Source organism: Arachis ipaensis, chromosome B5 (genome assembly GCF_059453495.1).
Source record: "Arachis ipaensis isolate K30076 ecotype BB chromosome B5, ASM5945349v1, whole genome shotgun sequence".
Classification (NCBI taxonomy): domain Eukaryota; kingdom Viridiplantae; phylum Streptophyta; class Magnoliopsida; order Fabales; family Fabaceae; genus Arachis; species Arachis ipaensis.
Window position 1 is genome coordinate 13,482,167 of NC_142440.1, and position 25,326 is coordinate 13,507,492.

At 32.3% G+C, this 25,326-nt stretch overlaps 3 protein-coding genes across 4 annotated transcripts; 2 read left to right on the forward strand and 1 right to left on the reverse strand.

Annotated features, from left to right (window-relative positions):
• The first annotated feature begins 108 nt into the window (after window positions 1-108).
• LOC107642966 (F-box protein PP2-A12) lies at window positions 109-3,237 on the forward strand. Its single transcript, XM_016346488.3, has 3 exons — window positions 109-624; window positions 775-893; window positions 1,962-3,237. Exons 1-3 carry the CDS (start codon window positions 313-315, stop codon window positions 2,398-2,400), a joined length of 870 nt encoding a protein of 289 aa, XP_016201974.1. The 5' UTR covers window positions 109-312; the 3' UTR covers window positions 2,401-3,237.
• A 970-nt stretch (window positions 3,238-4,207) lies between these two features.
• Window positions 4,208-7,944, forward strand: LOC107642965 (lysophospholipid acyltransferase 1). Of its 2 annotated transcripts, none has more exons than XM_021123070.2 (9): window positions 4,208-4,465; window positions 4,604-5,053; window positions 5,143-5,198; window positions 5,381-5,601; window positions 5,764-6,172; window positions 6,551-6,636; window positions 7,096-7,159; window positions 7,250-7,359; window positions 7,523-7,944. In XM_021123070.2, exons 2-9 carry the CDS (start codon window positions 4,752-4,754, stop codon window positions 7,661-7,663), a joined length of 1,389 nt encoding a protein of 462 aa, XP_020978729.1. In that variant the 5' UTR covers window positions 4,208-4,465; window positions 4,604-4,751; the 3' UTR covers window positions 7,664-7,944. The 2 variants fall into 2 exon arrangements, with proteins under 2 accessions (XP_020978729.1, XP_016201973.1); XM_016346487.3 differs by having other exon boundaries at window positions 4,308-4,519.
• A 1,209-nt stretch (window positions 7,945-9,153) lies between these two features.
• Window positions 9,154-14,091, reverse strand: LOC148563412 (uncharacterized). Its single transcript, XM_088486794.1, has 7 exons — window positions 14,007-14,091; window positions 11,633-11,778; window positions 11,323-11,552; window positions 10,219-10,392; window positions 10,054-10,118; window positions 9,867-9,962; window positions 9,154-9,677 (listed from the first exon to the last, which is right to left on the reverse strand). The coding sequence occupies exons 1-7, from the start codon at window positions 14,089-14,091 to the stop codon at window positions 9,154-9,156; spliced, it is 1,320 nt and encodes a 439-aa protein (XP_088342920.1).
• Window positions 14,092-25,326: the final 11,235 nt, after the last annotated feature.

Sequence of the window (25,326 nt, forward strand, 5' to 3'; positions counted from 1 at the left end):
AACACTATAACTACGTAAAACACTTATACATTCCATAACTGAATCCTAGACCAGTCTCTCTTCCATGTCTAGATTAAAAAGTGAGTTTCTCGCTGAGTAGATGATGTTGTTATCCATCCAAATCAAAAACCGCTGGCTGTCCCAACAAACAAACAAAATAAACAAAATCCCAAAACAGAAAAAGGAGGTACATACAACTCGTACGCCTCCGTGTGTGAACTGTACATTATATCATTCATTCCAAAATCATTTCCGTCGCCACTTTCCTCTTCCTCCTTCTCTTCTTCTGAGTTAGAGTGTTCTCTCCACTCCATGGGTATCCTGTTCTCCTCGAGTTACGCGCGAAAAGCACCGCCTTCGAGTCCTACTTTGGCGGATCTACCAGAGAGTTGCGTCGCTTCCATCATTGGATACATGGATCCTCCCCAGATTTGCAAGCTCGCTATGTTGAATCGCACTTTTCGCGCCGCTTCATCTGCTGATTTTGTTTGGGAATCCAAGCTCCCCCCAAACTACCATGTTCTTATCGCTGAAATCTTCGATCAAAGTGTTCAAAACAATCACAGCAAAAGAGCAATCTATGCCAGCCTCTGTCGCCTCAATTCGCTTGACGAAGGCAACAAGGTAAATAATAATAACAATAATAATAATTTTAATTATCTGATCTCTTTTTAACGAATACCTTAATTATGATTTGTTTAAGACCTTGCTTGCTTGCTTAGCTTTTTTGGAAAATTGAAAAGGGGTTGATGATTTCTGATGTGTTTGTTGCAGAAAGTTTGGTTGGATAGAAGCACGGGTAAGCTATGTATGTGCATATCTTCCAAGGGGCTATCTATAACGGGGGTTGATGATCGAAGATATTGGAATCGTATCCCAACTGAAGAATCTAGGTCAGGTTCTAAATTGATATTTATATTGTTAGCAAGAAATTTTCTGGCACTGTGAGCACTTCTCTTTCTTTTCATCTGAGTTGGTAGTTTTTAGGTGGATTATTAATTTATTATTTCATAATTATTGGTTTGTTGATAAATTTGTATTTTGAATACTTCAATGAGGGGAGATAAGGGCTAAGAGTAAAGGAAAGAAGTAATTGAGGGTTAGAGATACCTAAACTGGAGGAACACGGGGAGAATTAGGGAGAAAAATAAGTTTAGGAACAATAATTTCATTTCTATATATAAGTTTAATTCTGCAAAACATGATGCACAACAAATGTTGATTAACCAGCAGTGTAAATCACATACTTAATCATAGCGGTTAAAGAAAAACTAAATAACCCAAAGGGAAATGACAAACCCATAATCCTGTTATGAAATGGGAATGAGTCAAGGAACAGACTTGTGTGTGAATGACGATTTTGTGATTTTTTCCTCTTCAAGTATTTTTACTTTTGTTTATTCTGATGTCATTTTATATAATCAAGCATAAAATAGTCTAAGTGTGGTTTTAGGTTGAGAATTAAGGTTTCTGGACAGACTTGACTGAATTATTAATTGTGATGTTCTTAAAGTAAAATATTTATTGGATAGTAAATTAAATGTTTGATACACAAACAATGCATGTCACACTATGCTCTGTTTAATAGTCATATTGAATTATCTAATTAAAAAAATAGTCATATTGAATTTTTAACCTTTATATCGTGTTAGCAATGGATAAGCATGTAAACAGAAAAATCTGCATGCAGTCTATAGTGTGCCTCTCTTCCGCTAAGCACATAAAGACAGCTAGTGTCATGCATAAGATTTCGGAACTTGAATGTGATTCTTCTTAAACCCCCCCCCCCCCTTCTTTTTCCTCTCTTTTCCTATTTTTTTTTTTCTTTCTTTTTGTTTTCTCTCCTTTTCTGATGATCCAAAATACTATTCAACTAGTTTGATTGTCAAAATTATAAGTCTATTCATTCTAAGGGTGCTTTGGAACTAAACATGAATCATCTCCATTGTTTGCCTTTGCAGATTCCATGCTGTTGCATACCTCCAGCAAACCTGGTGGTTTGAAGTCATTGGGGAAGTTGACTTTCCCTTTCCTGCCGGGACATATAGCCTATTCTTTAGAATCCATTTGGGGCGAGCTGGCAAGAGGTTCGGTCGACGAGTCTGCAACACCGAGCATGTTCATGGGTGGGACAAAAAGCCCGTTCGGTTCCAGCTTTGGACTTCAGATGGGCAGTATGGTTCATCCCAATGTTTCCTGAAAGAACCTGCCAAATGGAGTTTTTATCATGCTGGCGATTTTACAGTTGTCAATGGCAATGTATCAACAAAAATTAAATTCTCTATGACTCAAATTGATTGCACACACACTAAAGGTGGTCTATGTTTAGATTCTGTGCTCATATACCCAAGTGAATTCAGAAAGGTAAAAGCATTTTTGAATCACTCCTTAGCTTCATAGATGTAGTGTGCATCTAATAATATATAGTGCTTAGTGCGGCGTCAGGGAGAGTAGAGAATCGAGTTTTTATATGGTTCTTTCGAGTATTAGACTTTTGTAGGAGCTGGGAGGTGATGTATATAGGTGTGTAGTTTGTCAGTTTGAAGGATGGTTCTTTTATTCATACCTCCGAACGGTACACTTAAGAATAGTTTGCGTAGAGATCTGGGGTGGAATGGAGATTTGAACTGGGCTCATATTTTTGGCTTGACCGTCTGGTTGCTCCTATTTCCAACTCTGTAAGGCTTAGCAAGTTGAGAACAGTACGCGGACCTCTCTCACCCAAGTGAGTTGGATGTATTGGTGTAGAAGTACATTGCTCTAGGTTGGTTCATTTAGCAGCTTCTGTTTGTTGCATTGCGCAGCGTCTCGGGAATGGACTGTGTTTCAACAATGGTACTCAGGGTAATTTTGTTTACAATGTAGTTTGGGAGAGTGGTTTGATAGGATTATGTTGTCCAGTTGTGGTGGTATTCAGAATCTCCTTCAATGGAGTTGGTCGTGTGTTGCAGATCAAGACCTACATCAAGGGTGTTCTTGTTGCGGATAGGCTTTTCAATTATGATCCGCCAAAAAGATGTTGCTGGATTCTTCTTCAACATGTAATGGCTAAACGTTCTTGTTTAGGGGTCTGTTGTCAGTTACTAAACTTAAAAACAAAACCAATATTGTGTTATTTGTGGCAGATTGAACTAGTCGTTCGTTTGAATGTTTTAATGACGTTGGCTCATCTTACATATTCTTATATTATTAATGGGACCCAAGTCCTAAGCAAACTAATATTGTGCTATTGTGGCAGATTGAATGAGTCGTTAGTTTGAATGTTTTCATGACATTCTTTTATCTTATCTTACATATTCTTATCTTATGAGAAATGGCACACTGATTTTTTTAATAAAAAACTCTTCTAGAAAGCAACTCTTTTCTCTCTCTTTTTTTTAATTATTTTTTTTTCCTTTCTTCAAATATATCAAACCAAAAAGATAATACTGTGTGCAATTAACATGGAACAGAAAATTAATTAAATGTCCAGTTTGAATTTGCTTGGTTTATTCAAATAACTCTAGGCACTTATTATCAAAAACCTATAGAAGATCTGTAATCCTGATAATTGAATTAATATTTAATTTGGCTCTTGAAATTTAAGATCAAATTTAAATTGATTTTTAAAATTATAATTGACTTAATTTGAATATTGAAATTCACAATAATAACATGTATTAGTTTCTGAACTAATTTCTGGGAATGGACATTGATTTTGCATATTAATTTATCAAGATTTGGGTTTCTCGTCTAAATTTCATATGACTAAAATTTATTAGATTTCCTATAAATTTGACGAAATCTCAACATCCTCACGAAGACGATAATAACAAATTCAATTTGAAAATTTTAAAACTCAGGAACAACAATCAAGCTTCTAAACTCGATCACATGGAACTTGAGCGAGAAATCCAAATCGCAGCAAGTTAATGTATCAAATCAACACGCCGTTAATGAAAATCAGCTCAAGAGCTAATGCGAATTAAAATTATAAATTCCAGGATTTAATTTAAGTCCATTAAAATTTTGAGAGTCAAATTGAGTTCCACCACAAATTTCAGGAGTCAAATTGAGTATTAACTCCTGATCATCATTTTATAAAAGTCTTTTGTAATTACTCTCCTAACCAAAACATTATAAATATATTTTTAATGTATTGGAATTTCATAATGTACTAATAAATTATTTTATTTTATTTATAGTTCGAAAATTCTTTAGAAAATGTAATTAAGGAAATGCTTCCCATCCCTCCCCTGCATTTTCCCTCCATGTAAACAGAGATTAAGGCGTATAATAACTTTTTCCTAAAGTGTGTACATAAAATTAGATGGATCAAACGTACTACGAAGTACTATATATAGCAATAGCATTGGCTCTGGGCTCTGGGCTCTGGTTGGCGCCTGGCGGAGTTCTCGGAAAACATTACTATCTGTCAGTCTTACAAATAAAATAAAATTCGCATATCAGATTCCCACACCCGTCGGTAAATTCCATACTTGCACTCGAGACAACTACCATTAGCATTGAAGCCATTTAGGTACCGGAGGGCATAATTGTACTTTCCACAGATATAATGGAAATTGTTGTAATCTATTTGGTTGGCATTGAAATTGAATGGCAGGGTTGTCGTCAGTTCGAAGGAGAAGCATAAGTATATCAGAGATAACTAGGCTGTAACTGAAGCTAAAGTAGATCTACAGCGAAGAAACCAGAAGGAAACACTTTTGAGTCTTTGAACTCTCTAAGTCTGACTCAAAACGACGCCGCATATGGAGCTGCAGATGGATTCCATGGCGGCAGCCATAGGGGTTTCTGTTCCCGTGCTTCGCTTCCTTCTGTGCTTCGTTGCCACCATTCCTCTCAGCTTCCTCTCCCGCTTCGTCCCCTATGGCTTCTCCAAGAACCTCTATTCCACCGCCGTCGGCGTCATCCTCTCCTACCTCTCCTTTGGTCTCTCCTCCAACCTCCACTTCCTGGTTCCCATGTCACTCGGCTACGCTTCCATGCTTCTCTATCGCCCCCGCTGCGGCATCCTCACCTTCTTCCTCGGATTTGGTTACCTCATTGGCTGGTAATTTCAACTCTCCCTTATTATGCTCTATTCGTTCAATTATTTTTATTTTTAATTATTTGTAATTGATTAAATGGTGTTGTGTGTAGCCATGTATATTACATGAGCGGTGATGCATGGAAGGAAGGGGGTATCGATGCCACCGGTGAGACTCACCTACCGCTAATTCCTTATTTAATGCTGTTAATTTTTCTCCTTGTTCTAACCACTGACGTTATAATAAAGCAAAATTCAAATCAAATTACAGAGGAAAAGTATCGGCTAGTACAAAAGGACCTTAGCTGGTGCCTAATAGTGTTATTAATGATGTTGTTATTGTTGTACTAGGGGCCTTGATGGTGTTGACTCTTAAAGTCATCTCTTGTGCGTTTAATTATAATGATGGATTACTGAAGGAGGAAGGTTTGCGAGAGGCTCAGAAGAAAAACCGTTTGATTAAATTGCCTTCACTAATTGAATACATTGGTTACTGCCTCTGTTGTGGCACTCACTTTGCTGGCCCGGTTTATGAAATGAAGGATTATCTCGATTGGGCAGAAGGAAAAGGGGTGCGTTTATCATTCATCACTATTGCAAAACCTTTTGCTTAGTTGATTGTGCTTCAAGGATTAAAATTTATGCTCCTTAAGTTGGTTGAAGCATTTCATTTTTCATGCTTATACCGGCTCTTGTAATTGTGATTTTAATGCTAGAGTCTTTGTTGTTTGCAGCTTTGGAGCACCGAAGCAAAAGGGCGATCTGCATCACCATATGGGGCAACCTTACGAGCTATCCTGCAAGCTGGTTTTTGCATGGCCTTGTATTTATATCTGGTGCCTTACTTTCCTCTTTCCAGGTTTAATGATCCTATATACCAAGAATGGGGATTCTGGAAACGGTTGGGTTACCAATATATGTCTGGTTTCACAGCACGCTGGAAATATTATTTCATCTGGTCGATTTCAGAGGCTACTGTGATCATTTCTGGGCTGGGTTTTAGTGGCTGGACAGAATCTACTCCGCCAAAGCCCCGCTGGGATCGCGCAAAGAATGTAGATATAATAGGTGTTGAGTTTGCCAAGAGTGCAGTCGTGTTGCCACTTGTGTGGAACATTCAAGTCAGCACCTGGCTTCGTCATTGTGAGTTTTTGCATTTTGATGATTTTCTTGCTTAGCGAACTCATTAGATATGTTAGTATCATATTGAATTCTTTCAATTTTAGGCAAACATTTTATCTTAATTAGGGTCTTGACAGCCTGATATTCTCAATTCCTGACATTGAACTGGCCATAAGACTTTATAGCGTTCTATCCACATGGTAACATTGAAATAACCTCTGTTCTTGAATTCTAACATATATTTTTGTTAATCAACAGCGAGTCTCCTTTCTCTTTCCTTTTTTCATTTTCATAAACGAGGCAATATATGATGGCGAATCAAATAGATTGTCTATTTACCTACCATTGTAACAGTTGGCTATAACACAAGTAGTAATGTTATTGTTTGTTTTTCCTCAGATGTTTATGATAGGCTTGTTCAGAATGGGAAGAAACCTGGTTTCTTTCAGTTACTTGCCACACAGACCATCAGTGCTATATGGCATGTGAGTACATTATTGTATTCAAGATTATTTTACCTTCTATATGCATTATTATCGCTTCAAGATTATAAGCTACTGGATTGGAATTGTTTGTGCATGAATTTTTCATGATGCATACATTGGAGTTCTGAGAAGAGACATTGGTTGCATATCCTTTAAATCTTGATATCATTTTTCACACTCTGGCTTTGGAAATGGATGGTAGATTTGAAGGAATACAAAGTCATTCAATTCATTACTCAAGCAGGTTGTGATGGTTGATAAGAGGCATAACCATATTTGCTAACTTCTTTTGGTCTATTCATTCACAAAATTTTCCTTTAAAGAAGATAAATAAATGAATTGCTGAGTCCATGTCCTAACTCCTAAGTTTGAAGGTCTCATTTTAAAAAATAAATGAATGAATAATAATCTTCTTTAAAGAAGATAAAAAATATTAACATATGGACTTTGTTATTTCAGGGATTATATCCTGGTTACATCATATTCTTCGTTCAGTCAGCATTGATGATTGCTGGTTCCCGAGGTATAAATTGGATTTAACTAATTTTCTTTTCTTACTTCGCTTCAGGTAGTTGACTCGTGTTTCTTTCTTTCTTTCTTTCTTTTTGTGCAGTCATTTACAGATGGCAGCAAGCAGTGCCTTCAGCAATTAAGAATGTGTTGGTGTTCATCAATTTTGCCTATACACTTTTGGTTCTGAACTACTCGTGTATTGGTTTCATGGTTTGTCTTCTCTCTTTCTCTCTCTTCTGCACACAAATTCAATCACATACATGCATGTGCAATTTGAATGCTCACACAGTCACACTCATGTGAATACATCATTTATCTAAGTCATAATATTATAAATTTTTGTTTGCTGATTTTCTTTTTGTGTATAAAATAGGTATTAAGTCTGCATGAAACTCTGGCATCATTCAGAAGTGTGCACTTTGTTGGAACTGTTGTTCCTATTGCCATGATTCTTCTTGGATCCATAATCAAGCCTGGAAAACCTGTCAGATCCAAAGGTCGGAAGGAGCAGTGAGGCAGTAAGAGCAGTTTTCTGTGGATTTTTTACATCAAATTAGGGATTAGCTTTTGGCAGTCGTCTCCTCTGTTATTTAATGTTTTGTAACATCTCATTTGCTCTTGAAGTGGTTGAACCTATTTACACTTTTGGCTTTGGCATTGAATTGTATCATCAGAGCAGAGTGTTGGGTATACTTTTTTACATGGTCATAAATAACTGAACAGTGGGGCTAATTATTGAAGAAACTGATGAGAAATATAAAAACCAAATTTTACTGTTGTGGTTGTATTGTGACATCTCTGGTTTCTGTGTTCTTTTTAGTTTTCCACCCTTAACTATCTTGGCAGTATGTAGTTCCTTTATCGCAAACATAACCATTGGAAGTCAACTATCCATCCTATACCAATATGTTGAGTATTCTCGATGAAAAATTCGTGTGCATACGTTTAAAGTGATTTAAAAGAACATTCATAGTCATTCATTCTTTAATTTTTATATAACTTAAATATTTGTCAATAAAAAAAAGAGCAGATACAGATGTTTATGAAGTATACATTTGCCTAATCAAAGAAGAAAACATGTCAATAGGGCGAAAGTTGGAATTATGAAAGCTTCTATGTGTCTCTTTGCGTGTGCAGTATGCTGCATGCAAAAGGGTTCCAACTCTAAGTATATTCAAAAAGTTTACGGCTGTAATTAATCTGTAAACATGTGAATTAGTTGAAAACATCAAAGAAAATGTTAACAAAACACCTGATAAGTTGACAGTTATTATTTTCTACTTTCTGGCTTTAGGATCTAAATCTATTAATCTTCTGCTGGGTTTTGATAATCCATGACCCTGCAACTGCAAATGAGCGTTGCCATAATTATATACTCAAGCTATTAATAGCAGAAAGCGATGTTTGTTTGTAGCCTGCCACTTCACGTGATTCTCTGTATGGAACAGTGTGTTTGTTTATGCATGGTAAGTAGATAGACGGATTCAGAGGACCTAACAAGTAGCTACTAGCTAGAGATGCAAACAAGAAAGGCTAGGTAGTAGGTATAGTTGTATACACATATCTGTCTTTCAAAGTAGCAGCCAAATTTGGCCAACAATTACGGCTGTGTTTAGGTACTTTTTTTTTTTTTTTCTATGACCATGTCGAGTAGAGAATTCATCCCAATTCTTATTTATGACTTACCTGTCATAAAAAATAACTCCACATCAGTTTTTGCATCATAAACAATAAATAGGAACTCAAAGTATCTCTCTCTTTTCCATTAGAAGGAACTAACTTTAGTCTCTATTGTAATTCCACTTAATTAATTAATTAAAATACTTAAAATTAATGTAATTAATTTTTTTCAATAATATAATTTAAATTTATAAATTTTAAAAATAATTCACTATTAAAAGATATTAATATTAAATAAATTCATATATAACAATAATACATAATATATAATTCGGGATTACACTAATTTGTAAAATTACTTAATAAAAAAAACATAATTAAGCTCTATATGTGTTCAATCAAGTCCTCTTTTAATTGTCTATGTTGCTGCCTATTTTGAAGTTGGACATTTCTTTGGAAAAATTGATGGTATGGTGCAAAATCTTCTTCTTCCAGCTGAGGTTGTGATAAGCCATTTTCAACATCATCATACTCTAAGCCTTGAGCAAAATTTCTTGCATAAGTGTCTCTTTCATCCTCAACAATCATATTATGCAATATAATACAAGCTCTCATTATATTGGCAAGTTTCTTCTTTTCCCAAAAGCGAGTTGGACCACGTATAATTGCAAAGCGTGCTTGCAACACTCCGAATGCTCGCTCCACATATTTTCTTTGCCCTTCTTGGTATTGTGCAAATAACTTGCGTTTCTCCCCTTGTGGCTTTGAGATTGAATTGACAAATGTGGCCCATTCAAGATAAATACCATCTGCTAAATAGTATCCCATAGTATAAATATTACCATTAATAGTATAATTTACCTCTGGAGCACATTCATTTAGAATATCATCGAACACTGGAGAACGATCTAACACGTTGATATCGTTATTTGAACCAGAAACTCCAAAGAACGCATGCCATATCTAAAGGTCTGAAGATGCTACAACCTCAAGTACTATGGTTGCAACCCCACGATAACCACTCATGTACATACTTTTCCACGCCTTTGGACAACTTTTCTATTCCCAATGCATACAGTAAATGCTACCCAACATACCAGGAAAGACATGACCCTCCGCCATTTGTAGTAGGCGTCGTACGTCATTTGGATTTGGTTTTCGTAAGTATTCATCCTCGAACACCGAAATGACACCTTCAACAAATTTTTCCAAGCATTCAATTGTAGTGCTCTCGCCTATGCGCACATAATCATCCAAGCATCAGCTGCTGCGCCATATGCTAACATCCGTATCGCAGCGGTACATTTTTGGAGTGATGACAAGCCTCTTCTTCCAGTTGCATCAACCCTCTATTGGAAATACGGATAGATGTTTGAGAGAGCGTTTACTATTCGAAGGAACACATGTCTTCTCATTCGAAATCTCCGTCGAAAAATGTCAGCATTATACACCAGTTCATCTGCAAAGTAATCTTGGAAAAGGCGATCATGTCCTGCTTCTCGATCTCTGTTGATCCATCTACGAGGAGTTGGGATAGAGTTTCTATCGATATCTTCTTCTTCAGAATCTTCGAGTAAACACTCTTCGATCCAATTATCTATGAGTGTGTTATCTTGTCGTCTTCTTTTTCCATACAAAGCCTCATTAAACATATCATCAAAATTTCTAGCCATATCTAGAAATGTAATTTTTAGTTCTCTTCCGAGGTGAGAAACAAGAGTTGAAGTAGAGTTGCAGAGTCATTGATAATTGATATTTATAAGTATGTCTGCAATAAGTACCTACTCCTCAACGACTACTTAACGGCTAATTTTGCAACGGCTAGTTTTGCAACGGCTACTTAACGGCTAGTTTTGCAACGGTCACTTTCATGAATAATAACGGCACAATAATATTGACTAATTTAAAAAATTACATCAGAAATAAATAAACAAACTACATCACATACCAGTAATACGCAATAAAAATAAGAACATACTACATAACTCTACGAATACAAGGAACCATTAAGTAAACCACTTTTCTCACATGCAATCTCATGAAGAGCTCGTCGTTTTTCACTCATTGTAGACGTGTCAACATTAAGTATTTGCATATCCATTTTCCTTTCCCTTTCTTTGGCCATCCTTTCCATTTCCCATTTTTTTGCATTTATCTCTATTTCTTTAATTTACCTCTAAGTTTGTAATTCTTGTTCTTTCATTGCCGCTTGAACTTGTAATTTTTGTTCTTTCATTGCCGCTTGAATTTGTAACTCATTCTCTTTGATTGCCATAATCTTTGCTCTATGTTCCCTCTCCTCTTCTCTTTCTTTTTCCCTATCCATTAGTTCCTTTTCTCTAACATTCTTAATATCTTCTATGAGAGATAATTTTTTAACAACCGATGATTTTTTTTTTTCGCTAAAATCTTCAGACATTTGTGCTTTTTCCTTACCTTTTCGCTTGCTCTTCTTTGATACTTGTGGGCGAACGGGAGAGTCCACACCGGGTTCGTCAGCCAACACGGTGTTTCTGGGTTTGATGAGGATGAGTATGCTCCAGTTGCACTAACCTTGATTCTCTTTGAGCCGCCACTCTGTGCTCCAACCGAAGCATGTTCCAATGCCTCTCAAAAATGAATTTTTGACCATAATTTATGGAATAAAGTTTATAGGCCAACTCCTTTATATCATTAGCATTCGAACCACTCCTTATGTTTCGACTAGCTTGATCGTAGCAACCAGCAAATTGTGCAACAACCTTGTTGATCTTATACCATCGTTTCTTACATGCAACTACCCCCTTGTCATGTCGGAGCAAAATTATACACAGTAGCTATGAATTCGACTCCAAAATATTTTCTCCTTTTGATCGGTACCAACTATAGAGTCAGTTGAAACATTTAACCATGCACTGATCAGCATCTCATCCTCTTTCCAATGCCAGTGTTGAATACTATCTTGCCTCCGATCTTCAATTTCATCATCATTGAGGTCGATAGCATCTAATCCACGAGATTTGGCAAAATCTGAATATTACGAATTTGGACTAGATTATATAGGAGTCTGAGAGGATGGGTTAGAAGAGCTACCAACACCAAATGAGTTATGTCTTGATGCACTGAATTGAGTTGGAAACGGCAACAAAGTTGGAGTAACATTTCCGATAGAGGGGTTAAATATGGATGGAAATGGAAAATGTGGTGTTTGTGAATTTTGATTTTGCGGTTGGAATATAGGAAATTGATTATTATAAGGAGCTTGAAAATTGAAATTAGAAAGATTTTGTGAATTTAGATTTTCAAATGTATTTGGTAGTGTGAAGTTTTGATTTGAAACTTGAGAGTTTGAGGTTTGAGATTGTTGGGTATTTGGAATTTGAGGAAAGTTTTGTAAGTAATTGAAGAAAGAGTTGAGTTGGTTTGGATCCATTTTTTCAAACAAAAAATAATATTAGCAGAACTTTGATTTCGTAAACTTGGAAAAAGATGAAGAAAAGTAGGAGAGAGTGTGAGAATAGAAGTGTATCTAAGTGGTATATATAGAGTAACAAAATATTAATTTATTAATAATAACAATAATATAGTAACGGCTAGTTTCCAACGGCTAATTTTACAACGACTAGTTTTACAACGGCTAATTTAATATAATAATATAAATAATATTCAATATTAATTATGATATAAATAATTAATATAGATCATTAATTAAATAGAAATTTAATTATTTAATCTAATTAATTATTATAATTATCAATAAATTAATTAAGATTTAATTATTATTTAAATAATTAATATAAATTATTAATTAAATAAAAATATAATTATTTAATATAATTAATTAAAATTTTATATAATTATATATTTAAATAATAATTTGCCAAATAGCAAGTTATTATTGGCTATAGTAAGTCCTCATTCAGAGGGACTTGGATCTATAAAAAGCTGTGCAGGGACCAACTTGAGCTTCTCTCCATCTGTTAGGGACTCAAATATGTCAGAAAAAGTAACACAGGCACTTAGTGTTGGAGTTGCTCTAAACGCCAACGTAATTTTACGTTTTTAACGTGCGTTTACAAGAAACTAAAAATTATAGCTTCTGCGTTTAGAAAATCATGTTAGGATTAAATTTAATTTTTTCTTATCAATTCTACCTTTTATTTCCTTACTTGTAGTCTCTTTAGTATTCAAATATTTTAAATATATAATTATATTTTTTATTAAATTTTTACTTTTGATTTTGTATAAAAAAATTATTTTTTATTCTATTAAAATTTGTAAGTGTAATTCTTGTATATTAATTTATTATTATAATTTTATTATAATATAGATTATTGATCCATTAAAAAGAACAAAGTAAATAAAAAATTAATTATAACTAAGAATAAAGTCATAAATAATTAAAATTTATAGTTTAAAATAGTATTAAATAAAAGAGTATCGAGAGTATTAAAAAAATTATAAGTAATATAATTTAATAAAGTATATTTTGATATATTTTTCATATATTATTTTTGCTTTTGATATAAAAATAGATTTTACTAATTTTTATATATTATTTTTATTTTAGTAAATAAATATTAATTTTATTATAAAATTAATTAATAATATCTATTTAAATATCTAAATTAAAATAATAGATAATATAAAAAATTTATTTAAGTTGATGTCTATTTTAGTAATTTTTTCTCTAGAAGTAATTTTGAGTAGTGTAATCCAAACAATATTTACTTTATTATAATCCATTTTGATATAAAGATTACCAAACATAAATCACTTTAACACAAACTTACTTTTCATCAAAATCAAATTTGCAAAATCAATTTTATGCAAACTCCCGTTTACAAACTGAAATCCAAACACATACTTAGGGCTGGCAATGGGTAGGATAGAGTAGGGTCCAGACCCTACCCTAATCCTACCCGTGGGTTGAAAATTTTATTAAAACTCTATCCTACCCTACATGCGAGTTGAGAATCTCTCGACCATAACCCTACCTGCATCCTAAAATTCTAAACCCTACCCGACCCTACTCTACCTGCAAAAATATCAAAATTTTTTAAAGTAAATATAAAATTCAATATTAATAACATAAAAAATAAAAAACTAATGATCTAAATTACTAAATTAACTAACTAGTTTAGTGGTTATTCACTTATTGTAAATTATTACATAATGGAAGTTGTGGGTTCAATTCTCACCTCCTTCACTATATATTTGGTTATTTGCTATTCTTGTTCAGATCCTACCCTACCTACCCGCAGCGAGCGAGTGACCTACCCTACCCAAACGGATTGGATATCTGCAAATAGGATATAAATTGCCAGCTCTACACACTACCATGTCCGGCTAAATTCAGTCTCATACTGTAAAAATTTGTAGTCTCATGAGTCATGAGAATTGAGAATAGCAAAAGAATGTGTTTGGATGTCATGGAGTTTAGGCCCAAACCACTAATTCAATTGGTGGGTTGGATCTGGTTATTAGGGAAAGCAAAATATTTTTTAGCCTAACCCAATTGTTGCATGGATTCATTATGTGTTGCTAGTTTGACCCAAAAAATATATCATATACACGTTTCTTTTAACAAGAACGATAATAATAATTTAAATATCAACATTCTATGAAGTAACCCAAAAAAAAGAAAAAAAAGATATCAATATATAAACTCTTAGTTGCAATAATAATTTAAAAAAATATAGATAAATAATTTTTAATTAACTCATTTTAAATAATTATAATTATTAATTATTAATTTTATATTTTTTAAAATATAAAATTTAAATAATTACTAATTAATAATAATTAATTAATATAAAATATAATTTAAAAATATTTATTGATTTATTATTAATTAAATCTTTGTTGGTTACTCAGTGGGATTGTTAAAAGAAAAATATTCAGTGGAGAAGATTTTCCTAGTACAGTAAGATTTATTTATGTCGCTTTATGCCGGCAAATCAATCAAATAATTACCGACAATTTTATACTTTTGGAAAATACTAAGAGGATGAAACATTGAAACTAACATCATCAAGTTCATCGTGAGCTGTACCCGATTAAACTCCAAATATATATGTACCTTTTGGGATAATAATGGACAAAACTAACGCGTATACCATTAGAATTCTACTTGACAATGCTTACAAGTCTTATCTTTAGATTAATCGTCCATATTTAAATTGTGTTTTGTATTCTTTTTTCTTCTTTGAAAACCTGTACATTTTAGTGTTTTCTAATTTGATAAGTATATCATTTTTAATTCTACAGGGTGTGCAAGATTTGGAACACTACCAAAAGCATGCGTTTTATTTAATAAATAAACAATTTTTTATGAGTATAACAATGAAAACATGGATTTTAGTGAAGCATATGGCTAGCAAAAAATAATGCCAACCTTGGATGTTGTCACATCTTTTGTATGTTTGTGATTGTTATAACTATACACAAGATCATATGCTTTCCAAGCTAAATGTCGCGCGTATGATTAACTAAAGGGTTAAAGAGTGAAGTACGATTTTAGTTCATAAATTTTAAGTTTAAAACTTTTTTTTTTCTAATTTTATTTTATATAAAATTGTCTTGTAAGATTTAAAATTAAGTTTTAAAATCGTTTTTTTATTTAAATCTTAAAATTTTAGACCAAATTATTCATAATAAAAAAATTATAAAATAAATAAGAAAAGAAAAGTGTTTCTATTCCTGCGAAAGAAAAAAGAAAAAAAAAGGAGGAAAAAGGAAAAAAAAAAAAGAAGCTGTCTACGATTCATTTTTGCATTTATTTCTGTCGTCAAAACTTTAAAACCAAGTTAAATTTTAGGAATGATTTTAAAACCAAGTTAAACTTTAGAGACTATTTTATATGTAAAAAAAGGTTGGAAATGAAAAAAAATTTCGGCCTAACTATATCTTAAGAACCAAAATCATACTTAACTCTTAATTAACTAAACATCATCTTAGTTATATACCAAAAATTAATTACTAAATCTGCAACCAATGTAATATATATATATATATTGAAATGTAAAATACACATTAAAAATAAATTAAATAATATATATATATATATATATATATATATATAATTTAATGATTAATTTTTAATATATACATAATATTTTTGTTAAATAAATCACACTAAAAATAATTTTAGTAAAATAGAAACTTACGTACAGTTATTTTTATGTAAAATTAATAATTTAATATATTTGACAAAATTAAAATTTAACGAATCTTAACTATAAATTTTACATAAAAATAATTATATATAAATTTTATTTTCCATTGATACAAACAAAACGGCAAACACCGCTCCCTCTTCTCTTTTCTGGAAAAAAATGTAAGAATCAAGAGTCAAACAAACCCCTTATCCACATGCGAAGGTATATAAAGGTCAGAATCAATTATAGTTGGCAAATTAATCATCATAAGCGTACAAAGGCAACATGAGACACTCTATATCTTGACTTGGACTTCCAAGTCTAATTTTTAAACATATAATTTACCGTCTTCATATCTTGTAAGGCACATTGTGTGGTTTGCATTTGGACATTATATTGCATGGTATCTGCTTACCACGTTAATTAAAAGGATTTGGACTAATATCCCTAATATAATATATACACACGAGGGCATCGTGGCCAAATAACAGCCATGCTTGTTTGTTTAAGATAACTTAAAGGGCATAGGAAGATGACCTATTGTAAGTTTTAAAATTATTAAATAGAATAAACTATAGGAAGAGTTTCAAGTATACTAGGAACACCGGTGTTTCAGTTGTTTTAACCGTTGATTTGAATTATAAAAAATATATATAATATATATTAACTAAAATTAACGGTTAAAACAACGGAAACACCAGTGTTCCTCGATATACTTAAAATTTTTCCTAAACTATAATTTTAAAGTTTATTTTTAATATACTAACTATCAGTGTAAATTTAATACAATTATAAAAACACATATGTATTGTTAGCTAATCATTCTTGCAATCAATAAAAATAATAATTATTTTATATAATATAGTGTTACATACTCAGATACAATGTATAAAATAATTTTATAGTTTACATCAAAATTTAATTCTAACTTTTATTATAAAAAAACTGTTGATAAAACTATCCAAAAAAGATAATTTTGTTCGACAAAAGTATACAAAAGTTCAATCTTCTTTGATTCCATTAAGAGTTGGAATAGCTCTAGAATTCGAACAAATTTTTTCGGATTGTTTGAACAATAACACCACCAAAAAGGTGAAAGAAGTGTATAAAAATACGAAAGTATAAGTAAATAATAAAGATACTAAATAATGTGAATAATAGATATATTGGATGTTCAATTTATTAGGTGTGTGGATAATTATTCTAATATTAAAATTTAGGTGGATAATTTAGGAATGTAATATATTTTTAGTTTATTGGACCAATTTTAGAGTCTATTGTTTATATTGTTCACAAAAATCATTGTTTACCTAGTAAAATCCATAAAGATGAGTTTAATTTTTTGTGAATAGTTTTTTCAGTATTTTTATTTTTTATAGATAAAAATAGATATAAATTAAATAGTAATTTATTTAATTAAATAATTACTCAAAGATAATGATATTTATATACATCTAAAGAATGGTATTTGTTCCAGACACATTTCATCATCATTAGGTTAAGTATAAACATTAGTCATATCTTATTTATTCACTATTTCCTTTCTTTAGATTTAAAAATGCGTCTAAAATAGACGCTAAATTAAACGTATAAAATAAATAATATTATCCAATATTTAAATATTGCAACCCTAACAACTCATGCAGCCGGTTCCGCCCCTTGCAATTGATTAACCTGTGATGACTTCAATTAATAAACTTTTAAAAGCCGGCAAAGAAAACAGAGGTCCGTTACACATATAAATTTTTTTAGTTTATAAATTTTATAAGTTATCACAAGTTCAATAAAAAACATGCATTACACTCTCGTATTTAAGAGTAAATAAACGCACGTTATTCAATCACTTCCTGTTTTCAAAGCGTGCTACTCACTATGCATTATAAACGACTATTCTTCTTCTTCCTCAATGAAAACGAGTTTCTTGTCAAATTTGAAGATAATGGAACTTCAGAAATACACTCAAACGATTACAAAAATACACTCAAATGATTACAGAAATACACCCAAAAAATTACAGAAATACACCCAAACAGTTACAGGAATTCACCCAAACGATTACAGAAATACACCCAAAGGATTACAAAAACTACACCCAAAGAATTTAAGAAATACACCCAAAATTCGTTGAAGTACACCTTATGCATAATTCAGAACTCTTTGTCTTTCTCCTCCTCATCTTTTGCTGCTTCTTCTTCTTCAAAAACGATTTCAGAGCTTGATGTCAAAAAACAATGAAAATTGAGAATAACGAAAAAAGAAAACAGAGAGAAAAGTACGTAAATGAAGAAGGAGAAAGAGAAGGCAAGAAACGAAAGAAAAGAAGAAGAAGAAGAAGAAGAAGAGGAAGGAGAACGTGCAGCAAGAAGAAGAAGAAGGTGCAGTAAAAACGTGCAGTAACGGTTGAAGAAGAAGAAAGAGAAGGCAAGAAACGAAAGAAAAAAAGAAGAAGAAGAGGAAGAGGAAGAAGAACGTGCAGGAAGAAGAAGGAGAAGAAGAACGTGCATTAATGGTTGAAGAAGGAAAAAGAGAAAGTAAGAAACGAAAGAAAAGAAGAAGAAGAGGAGGAAGAGGAAGAAGAACGTGCGCAAGAAGAAGAAAAATGTGCACTTGTAAAGACTTGTATAAAAAAACGCTTGTATGTGGAGAATTTCTCAAAAAAATAATACATGTTAAATAAAAAATACCGTGAATACGAAAAAAAAATCAGTTATTAGATTAATTATTATATATGTGTATTATTTTATAATATAAGTGACTAATTTTGTAATTATTTTTTAATGTACAAATAATATTAAATTATTTATACCAATTACCATTTATAATTCTCAAAAAGCTTCACGCAATATTATTAACTCCGTCCAATTTCTGAGTTTAAAATTACAGTAACATATAGTATAAAATACGTCTCAACATCCATTACACTTATTATTTTAGTTTATTATGTATGATATGCGCTGACTACTTTTTTTATAACTAAACCTTTAACCAACCGCCGGACCAATAGTAAATTTATATTATTTTTTATCCTAAGAGTATATTTGAAATAATATATTTTTGGAATTAATTTTATTTGATTTTATTGAAATTATTTGAATTGAAAAATGAACTTTTGTATTTATTTATAATCAATTATGTAAAATAAAAATAATTTAATTTATAAATTAATATAATAATTTTATTTTATTTTTTTATTCTTTATTTATCATACAACTTTCTACCACTACTAATAACCACTCCTGTTGTCAGGGGGTAGAACTAAATATTTTGTTTGGAGGAGCAAATGTAAAAATATAACTTATGAAAGGAAAAAAAATAAAATTAGGAGGAGTCGGAATAAAAAATTTAAAAACTTTATATTTAAAAATTAGAAAAAATAATAAATAGGTCCCTGACCTTTTGTTTCGCGGACATTTTTATTCTTGACTATTGAAAAATACTTTTAAGTTTCTGACCTTCACAAAATTTGGACAGATCAGTCCCTCAGTCAACGGAACATGCTTGTCTGGCAAACTTCCCTCTCACGCGTACATGTCGGTTACGCGTACGCGTTGCCTGGCAAACTTCCCTCTCATGCGTACGCGTACGCGTCGCCATGAATTTAACAAATCCACACTTCTTCATGAATTCTCCACTTTGCATGCTTTTTTTATATTTCTTTCAAACCATTATTGCCTTCAAAACTTTAAATTACTCAAACAAACATATTTAGGCATCGAATAATAGAAAAGTAAATTAAATTTAGCAATTTAGGGTGTGTTTGGCTTAGCGTTTGAAGCATCAAACACAGGTTTAGTTTTTTTTTTAAAGTTTCACTTTTTAGTGTAATTTTTTTATAATATAAATTATAATCTCATTAAAAAAGACAAATTAAATAAAAAATTAATTATAGGTAATAATATAATCATAAACGTTAGATTCTAAAATAATATTAAGAATAAGATGATTGAGAGTACTGGAATAAGAGTATTAACATTGAGTACTGCTAGGGTAATAAGTGTACAATGTGTACAATATGTACAATGGGCTAAATCTTTCGTCCATGAATAAAATGAACATCACCCATACTATCTAGAATAACCATCCGATACCAGGGATAATAAACATCTCATGTCATAAAACCACTCATCCTAAAAGTTTAAGCTAATTTTGGGGTTCACCAAGGATCGAACTCTTGACCTTTCGAATCTAGAACTCTAATACCATATCATAAAACCACTCACCTCAAAAGCATAACCTGACAGGACAATGTAACACTAATGGTCATATCTCTAATACTTCCTAAACCTCCATTGTACACATTGTACGCTTAGGCCATTGATTCCCTATACTTTCTCATTAACATTTTGATGTACAATGCAAGGCTATGATGATGCAAAAAAGAAAAAAGAAAAAAAACCAATGAAAAATATTACTAACAATGACTTTTAATAACTTTAAGAGCAGTTTCATCATTGTAACTTTCTTTAATCATGTAGATGTTGTATTATTCTTATTTTTCTATCATTCGATGACTTGATATGTTTGTTTGAGTGATTTAAAGTTTTGAAGGCAAGAATGACTTGAAAGAAATAGAAAAAAAAGCATGCAAAGTGGAGAATTCATGAAGAAGTTTGGATTTGTTAAATTCATGGCGACGCGTACGCGTGCCCCACGTGTACGCGTGACAACTGACAAGCATGTTCCGTTGACTGAGAGACTGATCCATCCAAATTTTGTGAAAATTAGGGACTTAAAAGTACTTTTCAATGGTCAGAGACGAAAATATCCGCGGGACAAAAGGTCAGGGACCTATTTATCCTTTTCTCTAAAAATTATTTGGAGGGAGTGGGGGATGGGGTTTCCCCCTATCCCATGTACTAAAGCTCCACCCCTACCACATTGTGGATGGCCAGTTTTAGAAGTGATAATGTGCATTTTATTTGCGAGTATTCAATTCAATCTAATTCAGTTGGGTAGGATTTTTAACTCGATCTGTAGCGGATATGATACCCGTATCTTATATATATGTGTGTTATATATTTATATAAAAATATGTTGAGTAAAGTATCACTTTTTGTCCCCAACATTTGGGGTAAATCCTATTTGTGTCCTTAACGTTTAAATCGTCCTATTTGTATCCCTAACGTTTGTAAAAGTGATTCAATGTTATCCTGCCGTCAATTACACATCATGGGTGCTTTAGTTTGAGTTTTAAAAATCTCTTCTTCAAGTTAGAATACAAATATCTGGGATAGAATCGATGATCTACTCCGAAAAATAGCTCATCAAATGTTGAAACTAATTCCTACAACATTTACATAATTCACTTTTCTAGGGACATAATTGAATCTAAACACAAATAGTGGGTATAATATTAAAGTCGATCACATCCAAGTGAGACCTAATTGAGAATGAATACATTCAAGTAAGAATAATTGAAAAATATAAACTGATTTGTTAGTATAATTGATAGTAGGATAACATTGAATCACTTTTATAAACGTTATGGATACAAATAGGACGATTTAAACGTTAGGGACACAAATAGGACTTACCCCAAACGTTGGGGACAAAAACGATACTTTACTCAAATATGTTTTAAGTAGATGTTAAACTAAAGACTTCTCACTAAATACAAAAGATTCTTAGTCAATAAAAAAATTATTAATTTATAATTTAATATTTTTTTCACATAAAAGTCTGTTCTATTTTAAATTATCATCAAGTTATATAATAATATTGCATCTTTTTTATAACCCGTGAATAAGGTCGGATATTCGCAGTTTAAGAATAGATATGATTAGAGTTAGGATATTCCCAACCCATGAATAAAATTAGGGTTGAATCCGAATCCTATAATACCCTACCCATTACCACCTTTATCAGACCACCACCATCTATTTTTATTTTTAAATTTATCTCTTTTTTATTAAAAAAATATTGGGTTAAAAAGTTATTTTTATAATTAAGTTTAATCAAGTATATTTTTTTCTTTTTATGTGTCTCTTCCTTAGCTTCCTTGATTTTCAACTTATTTTTGTTATGCCAATAAATTATTAAATCAACATGGTTAAATTTAATTACTAAAATAATTTAGTCATGTAACATATATTACCGATAACTTAAACAGTAAAAATGACCTTATACATATATTTAGCACCAAATTATTTTAATCTAAATTAAATTATCTATTAAATTCATCTACTGCTTCAACCCAAAATAAAAGTAATAAAATTTTCAATCAATCCATACAAAATGATCCATTCTAACAATAATAAAAAAATATTGTCTCACATTCTATACACAAATTATTATTCACTTTTCTAGAAATAAATTTAGCTATGGTAACTCAGTGCTTTAATCAGTTGTCAGCATCTTCTTATTATTATTAGATTGAATCATTTTGTGTGGGCTAATTGAAAACCTTATTACTTCTATTTTGAGTTGAAATAGCAAATGTATTTAATATGTTTTCGAAAGTTAAAAGATGAAATATATCCAAAATACCAAGTTTTGAAAGGTTGAGATGAAAGGGATAAAGAGACAACAACTTTGTGAAAATATCAACCAACTATCCTAAAGAAGAAACAGGGATAAGTTTCATCACTCCAAAATGAGTCTTTTGTCAAACTAAATAGTAGTCAATTTTCAAATGTTTTGTCTTTTCATAAAAAATGAGATTGGCCGCAATGTGAGGCAACATCTTTTTATTATTGTTAAAGTAAATATGTAGGATTCATAAATTAATTCAATTTATTTTTTCATCCATTCCAAATAAAGATTAATTCTGAAATCATATTAATTTCAATTTTGTTGTATTATAAACAAACCCTAAATGAATTCATCTAAAATAAACCTTTGCAATTAAACTAGTTTTGTATGCCAAAAATAAATACAAATAATCCAGCTTGAAATTAAAGCATCCCAAAATCTATAGACTATACTGAATATAATATATATGTGTGTGTTTTGTTTAGTGGTAACGTATTGTAATTAATTTTCAATGTATGAAGTAATTTCACATGAACTAGTTATCTTTGCTAAGTGGTCAGCCACAAAATTTGTTTCACGTGAAACATGAGTCCAGAACACATGAAGGATACGGTTCGCTTGTATCTTTATGTCTTCAATGAGAGAGGAGTTTGGGTGTCTAATTGGACATCCTTGGATAATGAATTTTAGAGCTGTTGCGGAATCAGATTCCACAATTATACAAGAAAATTTAGAGCAGTAGCAACTTAAAGACTATGACTAATTCTCCAAAGTTTGGCACATGCATGATAGAACAACTTCCAAGATTACAAGAAAAATTTTTGACAAAATTTTTGAGGTGATTTCTAACAATCCCACCGCAAACAGCATTGTTGATGGACGCCATGTAGGATCCATCTACATTCAATTTGATAGCATCTTCATTAGCGGGTCTTCAGCAAATATTTCGATCAAGGTTCAATAGAAGTACTTTAAGGCTCACCTTAGACTCTGAGTATCTAATAAGAAATTCATCACAACGAACTCGGATTTGATCAAGGGCTGAGGAAGCTGATGTGGCACTTCCTTCGAAGATCAACCTATTTCGGAAAAACCACAGGAAGGACGTTACCACCTCGAAAAGACATTGCCAATTGCTAGAGTTAGAGAATTGGAGTTAATTCATTCTTGTAAGTTACATCTAAAGAAACTTCGTCTCCACATCGGGGGCAGGAAAGCTTCCTAAATCTTGGAAGCAAAGTTGCAATCTCTGAGTACATATAGCATATATTCAGTCTAATTGTTGCATTGGGGGCATATGACATGATTCGGCATGTGTCATCGTTGCCTTTCTTTATTGGTTAGAAGTGCATCATTTGCTGCTAACCAAAGAAAAAATATAATCCGTTCGGGTACGTGCCAACGCTAGATTTGGTTGAAGGTTCCAAAAGAGTTAGGAGGGGTGTCGCACAAGGCTAGGTAAACTTGTTTTAGATTGAAAGATCCATCAGCTGACAGGGTCCATGCCACATGATCCGGCATCTTCCAAGGAGAGGGAGGGGAGATGGCAGTAATCTTCTTAACTATATCCTTTGTCAGCCATTGGTTAAGTTTATTTAGGTCTCAATTACCTAAAATGTCAAGGAAGTCCATCAATAATCTTGAACTATCAACCAAGGAATTGCTTACCTGAGGAACGTATTGTTCCAACCTGCCCAGATTAGAAACTCAATTAGGATCCTAAAATCTAATTTCAGAAGCGTCGCTAATCCGCCAAATGTGATTCAACTTCACATCTGGCCAAGACTTGGAAATTTCTTTCCAAATATTTGAGTAGATAGCCTTACGCTTAACGTTTGAGATGATATCACTCCCCACTTTGTACTTCAATTGGAGGACTCTCGCCCAAAGAGAATTCCTTTTTTCAACAAGGCCCCAACCAGCTTTCATCATGAATGCGTGATTCATCTTGCTCGCATGTCTAATTCCTAGGACACGGGCTTTCTTAGGTTGACAAAATTTATCCCATTTAATCAAACGAACCTTTTTTGTTTATTTCATATTACCCCAATGAAAACTCTTGCATTTATGGTTAATTGCATTACAAGTAGGAATAGGTAATAAAACAATTTTCATAGTATAAGTAGGAATAAAAGTAAAGATAGATTTCACCAGGGTAGTTCTTCCAGCTAGAGACAAACAAGAATCTTTCCAAGAATTGAGCCTGGAATTGAGCTTGTTGATGATGTCATTGAAGGTGTGCTTCGATACCTTTAAGTGTAAAAGAGGAACAGCCAGATACTTTCTAAGGTTGTCCGTCCTTGCAAACTACAGAGCTTCACTTATCTCCGTTCTCGTGCGAAAACCCACATTCTTAGAGAAAAAACACACGAGTCTTTTTATTGCTGACTTTCTGCCCCAAACTATCACAAAAGGCTTGGAGACACTTATTAATAATGTTGAATTGATTAAGACTAGCATCCCCAAACAAAATTAAGTCATCCACAATGCATAAATGCGAGAGCTCAGAAGCCTCCCTATTGAGCTTGATCGGTTTCCAAAAGCCATGATTAACAACGGTACTAATAAGTTGTGATAGACACTCAATACAAAGGACAAAGATGTAGGGCGAGAGGAGATCTCCCTGACGAATACCTAGAGGGGACAAACTCATCAAGTTATTCACCGGTCCATAAATTCTCATTCTTACTGTGGATATGCATGTCATGATAAGATTAACAATATGATCAGGTAGTCCAACATCTTCAAGAGTGTCCTTCACAAAGCTCCATGTGATTCTGTCATAAGTCTTTTCCAAGTCGATCTTAATGGCCATCCACCATTTCAGACCCTTTTTCATCATCATCATCGTGTGAATGATTTCCTGGGCAATGATAATATTATCCGAGCTATGTCTGTCCGGCACAAAGTTACACTGCGTAAGCTTCACTAACTTTCCCATGAGGCT

Bases quoted from the DNA above. Each gene is read 5' to 3' on its own strand.
- LOC107642966 (XM_016346488.3), top strand. From the start codon at position 313: ATGGGTATCCTGTTCTCCTCGAGTTACGCGCGAAAAGCACCGCCTTCG. The intron at 625-774 runs GTAAATAATAAT...TGTTTGTTGCAG, and splicing joins CGCTTGACGAAGGCAACAAG to AAAGTTTGGTTGGATAGAAG. The intron at 894-1,961 runs GTCAGGTTCTAA...TTGCCTTTGCAG, and splicing joins ATCCCAACTGAAGAATCTAG to ATTCCATGCTGTTGCATACC.
- LOC107642965 (XM_021123070.2), top strand. From the start codon at position 4,752: ATGGAGCTGCAGATGGATTCCATGGCGGCAGCCATAGGGGTTTCTGTT. The intron at 5,054-5,142 runs GTAATTTCAACT...TGTTGTGTGTAG, and splicing joins TTTGGTTACCTCATTGGCTG to CCATGTATATTACATGAGCG. The intron at 6,173-6,550 runs GTGAGTTTTTGC...GTTTTTCCTCAG, and splicing joins CAGCACCTGGCTTCGTCATT to ATGTTTATGATAGGCTTGTT.
- LOC148563412 (XM_088486794.1), bottom strand. From the start codon at position 14,091: ATGGTAGTGTGTAGAGCTGGCAATTTATATCCTATTTGCAGATATCCA. The intron at 10,119-10,218 runs GTATAATGCTGA...TATTTCCAATAG, and splicing joins TACTTTGCAGATGAACTGGT to AGGGTTGATGCAACTGGAAG. The intron at 9,963-10,053 runs GTTAGCATATGG...AATTTGTTGAAG, and splicing joins TGTACCGCTGCGATACGGAT to GTGTCATTTCGGTGTTCGAG.